The sequence below is a fragment of the Arachis stenosperma genome, chromosome 7, assembly GCF_014773155.1.
Source record: "Arachis stenosperma cultivar V10309 chromosome 7, arast.V10309.gnm1.PFL2, whole genome shotgun sequence".
Lineage (NCBI taxonomy): Eukaryota > Viridiplantae > Streptophyta > Magnoliopsida > Fabales > Fabaceae > Arachis > Arachis stenosperma.
In genome coordinates, this window is record NC_080383.1 from 83957457 (window position 1) to 83961973 (window position 4517).

The following is a 4517-nucleotide window of genomic DNA, read 5'->3' on the forward strand; positions in this document are numbered from 1 at the left end:
GGCTTGTCTTATGAATCAAAGAAGGCACTGGATCACTCTTCAGGAGGATCTCTAATCAAAAAGAAGACCATTGAAGAAGCCATAGACATCATAGAAACTGTGGCCAACAATGAGTTTTTCTATGCCTCTGATATGAGCAACAGCCGAGGAGTAATGGAGCTAAATCACATGGATGCATTGCTGGCTCAAAATAAGATAATCATTAAGCAATTGGTTGACCTTACCAAACAGATGGAAAGGAATTAAGTTGCAGCAGTCACCACTCCACCACCAGCTCAAGAAGAAGTGAATACAGAGGGAGGAAGTGACTAGAAACAAGCCAACTATGTTGGAAACTCGTCCAGACAGTCATACGATCCACACTCCAAGACTTACAATCCTGGTTGGAAGAACCACCCAAACTTTGGGTGGGAAAACCAGCAAGACCAAGGCCAAGATCACAGGCGTCACAACTCCAACCAAAACTCCAATGCAGCTTATCAACACTCAACTCAAGGGTCATACCAACGCCCACGCAACAACTCTGCTCAACATCCATATCAGACCCAAAACAGCCATTCTCATCCCTTCAACCCCAACTCGCCATCATCATCTGAAGATAGACTCTCCAGGATTGAGACTCTACTTGAGGGCATATGAAAGGAAGTTCAAGACAGTAGAGCGTTCAGGGAGGAAGTGCGATCCAACATGCAAAATCAGGATGCAGCCATCAAGAAGATTGAGACACAGATTAGCTACCTATTCAAGCAAGTTCCTAACCACAGCCTTTGTAACAACACTAATGCAAATCCAAAGGAGAAATGTAAGGCCATCACACTCAGGAGTGGAAGGGAATTGAAGGAGACATTAAAGGAAACACAAGAGAGAAAAATGGATGAACACAAAGAAAGACAAAAGGAAGCACGAGCTCCTGCTCCCAACTCACATCAAGAAGAAGAAGTATTGAAGCCATATATTCCAAAAGCTCCATACTCTCAACGATTGAAAAAGAATGGAAACGACAGCCAATTCTCACGATTCTTGGAAGTTTTTAAGAGACTACAGATTAATATACCCTTTGCTGAGGCAATAGAGCAGACGCTACTCTATGCTAAGTTCTTGAAGGAATTGATGACCAAGAAGAGAAGTTGGAAGAATGATGAGACTGTTGTACTGACTGAGGAATGTAGTGCTATCATTCAACACAAGCTACCCTTAAAATTGAAGGACCTGGGGAGCTTCCAAATCCCTTGTATCATAAGGGAAATCACAGTGGAAAAAACTTTATGTGATTTGGAAGCCAGCATAAATCTAATGTCCTTAGCAATGATGAGAAGAATGAGGATCGAGGAGGCTAAACCAACAAGAATGGCCCTTCAATTGGCAGATGATCATTCAAGTTTCCCCATGGAGTACTGGAAGACTTGTTAGTGAATGTGAGGGATTTCATCTTTCCAGTAGACTTGTTAGATATGGAGGAAGAAGCCCAAGCCTCCATCATTTTGGGAAGGCCATTCCTAGAAACTGACGGAGCCATCATAGATGTCCAAAAGGGTGAACTTACCCTTAGGTTACATGATGAACAAATGGTATTCAATGTGTTCAAGGCCATGAGCTACCCACAGGAATCACTAGGAGAATGCATGAGGTTGGATTCAGTAGAAGTCTTAGTACAAGAGACCCTTGAGGAGGAAGAACTTGAGGAGATGTCAGAAGAAGACCCCACATCAAACGAAGAAGTTGCATCGGTTCAAGCAGCCGAAGTCCCTGTTCAAGGCACGTTAGAAGAGAAGAATGAAGAAAAAGAAGCACCCAAATTTGAACTGAAAGCATTACCACCCACCCTCAAATATGCATACTTAGGAAATAATGAAAGTTACCCAATGATCATAAATTCAACTCTCAGCCAAGAACAAGAGGAAGAATTAATCAAAGTGCTACAAAAGTATAAAGACGCCATTGGATGGACCCTTGCTGACTTAAAGGGAATCAGTTCATCCATATGCATGCATAAGATATTATTGAAAGATGATGCCAAACCTTCCATTCAACCCCAAAGGAGGCTAAATCCAGTTATGAAAGAGGTGGTGCAGAAGGAAGTCATGAAGCTGTGGCAGGGAGGGGTAATTTATCCAATTTCGGATAGTCCATAGGTGAGCCCCGTCCAAGTGGTTTCCAAGAAAGGAGGCATCACTGTAGTGCCCAATGAAAGGAATGAGCTCATACCTACAAGAACTGTCACTGGATGGAGAATGTATATTGACTATCGGAAGCTCAATGAGGCCACCAGAAAAGATCATTTTCCACTTCCCTTCATGGACCAAATGCTGGAAAGACTTGCTAGGCATGCTTACTACTGCTTCTTGGATGGTTACTCTGGCTACAGCTAGATATTAGTTGATCCAAGGGATCAAGAGAAAACATCTTTTACCTGCCCATATGGGGTCTTTGCTTATAGACGCATGCCTTTTGGATTGTGCAACGCACCTGCAACTTTCCAAAGATGCATGCTGTCTATCTTCTCAGACATGATTGAAAAATCCATCGAAGTGTTCATGGATGACTTTTCAGTGTTTGAAAATTCCTTTCCAAATTGCTTACATCATCTAGCCTTGGTGCTAAGGAGGTGCCAAGAGACTAATCTAGTTTTAAATTGGGAGAAATGCCACTTCATGGTAACAGAAAGGATAATCCTTGGCCACAAAATCTCCAGTAAAGAGATAGAGATGGATAAAGCTAAGGTGAAATTAATTGAAAAATTACCTCCACCTAGTAATGTCAAAGCAATTAGGAGTTTCGTAGGACATGCTGGTTTCTACAGAAGGTTCATCAAAGATTTCTCAAAAATTGCCAAAGCAGTTCAGGAACTCCGCTTATGAGAACACCAAGCTCTACAAAGAAAGAGCAAAAAAGTGGCATGATAAAAAGATAGTTTCAAGAGTATTTGAGCCTAACCAGAAGGTTTTACTATTTGATTCTCAGCTCAAGCTCTTTCTTGGGAAGGTCAAGTCTAGGTGGCCAAGACCCTTTGTGGTCACCGGAGTATCACCCTATGGTCATGTGGAACTTCAAGATAGGAACTCAGAAATAAAATTTATAGTCAATGGCCAGAGGGTAAAACACTATCTTGGAGATGAGATCGATCGCCAGAGATCCACCCATTTGCTTGTATAGCAGAAATGACTATCAAGCTAGTGGCGGTAAAGAAGCCCTTGTTGGGAGGTAACTCAACCATAAGTATCATTTAGTATTTTTTGTTTATGTTAGTTTTATATTAGTTTGATTTGTTTTTACTTTCCATTGATCTTCATAGCTCTCCTAGATTTGCTAACGTTTGTGATCATGTACAGCACTCAGAATAGGGACAGAAAGATTTAGACAAAAGAACAGCACACCCTGGAGAACACATGCTGGGGCCGCTAAACGCCAGGGAGGGCATTTAGCACCATGAGGGGAGTATGGCATGGGCGTTAAATGCCTAAAATGGGCGTTTCTTTCAAGTTTTAGCACCCCTCCCGCATTGGGGCGCTAAACGCAAACCCAGGGGTGCTAAAAAAAAAGTGATGTTTGGCGTTTAACGCCAACAGCGGCGTTTCACGCCACAGGAGGGCAGAGCCATCCCCACATAGGGCGCTGAACGCCTAAGGTGGCCTTTAGTACCACCAATGGAGCTAAATCTCATACCATATCTCACTAATTCCCTTTAATATCTTTTCATGTCACACCCTTTTGATTTTATCCCCTCCCTACTCTTCCACTACTCATTCTCATCCATCAAATTATCTATGTCCCAATTATTTTCATACCATATCTTCCCATATCCTACTAATATTTCTTCATATCATATCTCTATTCATCAAAATTCACTCCATTTTTTCCAACCCCCCACCCCCATGACCAAAATTGAACCCTCCCACCCCTATAAATATCACTTCAATTCTCACCTCTCCTCACCCCTTCATTTAACTCTTCATTCTCTCTTTCGTCTCTCCCTCTATCTTTCTCTTCTCTCTTTTCTTTGCTCGCGGACGAGCAAAAATTTTAAGTTTGATGTTGGAGAGTTCCGTTTTCACTCTCCTCACACTCCCATTGGCACCAAAGTTGGATAATCCTCTTTAAGAAAGAGCAAGAAAAAGGCTCCCTCCACAATCCCATATGAGCTCAACCAGTTTTACGCTAAGATTCATGAGAAGCACTATTATAAGATTGTTAGAAAAAAGAAAATGATACCGGAGGTGAAGTTTGAATTAAAAGCAGATGGGTATCCTGAAATTCAGGAACAGATTCAAAGCAGGGATTGGAAAATTCTGGCCAACCCAGTAACTGAAGTCAGAGTTCTGAAGGTCTGAAAGTTCTATGCAAATTTGTGGATGATTGACAAGCACAAGAATGAGCATCCCGAGTTCAAGACTTGGCGCACCATGGTTTGATAGAAGACCCTATAGTTTGGAATGGGAGAGTGAGGGAGATACTTCAGCTGCCGCCATCCAGAGATGACCCTCACTCCTACAATACGAGAGTAAACTAATCAGAGGTTA

At 42.2% G+C, this 4517-nt stretch overlaps 1 protein-coding gene across 1 annotated transcript; it reads left to right on the forward strand.

Moving 5' to 3' along the window:
* Positions 1-687: 687 nt before the first annotated feature.
* Positions 688-1410, forward strand: LOC130940024 (uncharacterized). Its single transcript, XM_057868079.1, has one exon. The coding sequence runs from the start codon at positions 688-690 to the stop codon at positions 1408-1410; it is 723 nt and encodes a 240-aa protein (XP_057724062.1).
* The last annotated feature ends 3107 nt before the right edge of the window (positions 1411-4517 follow it).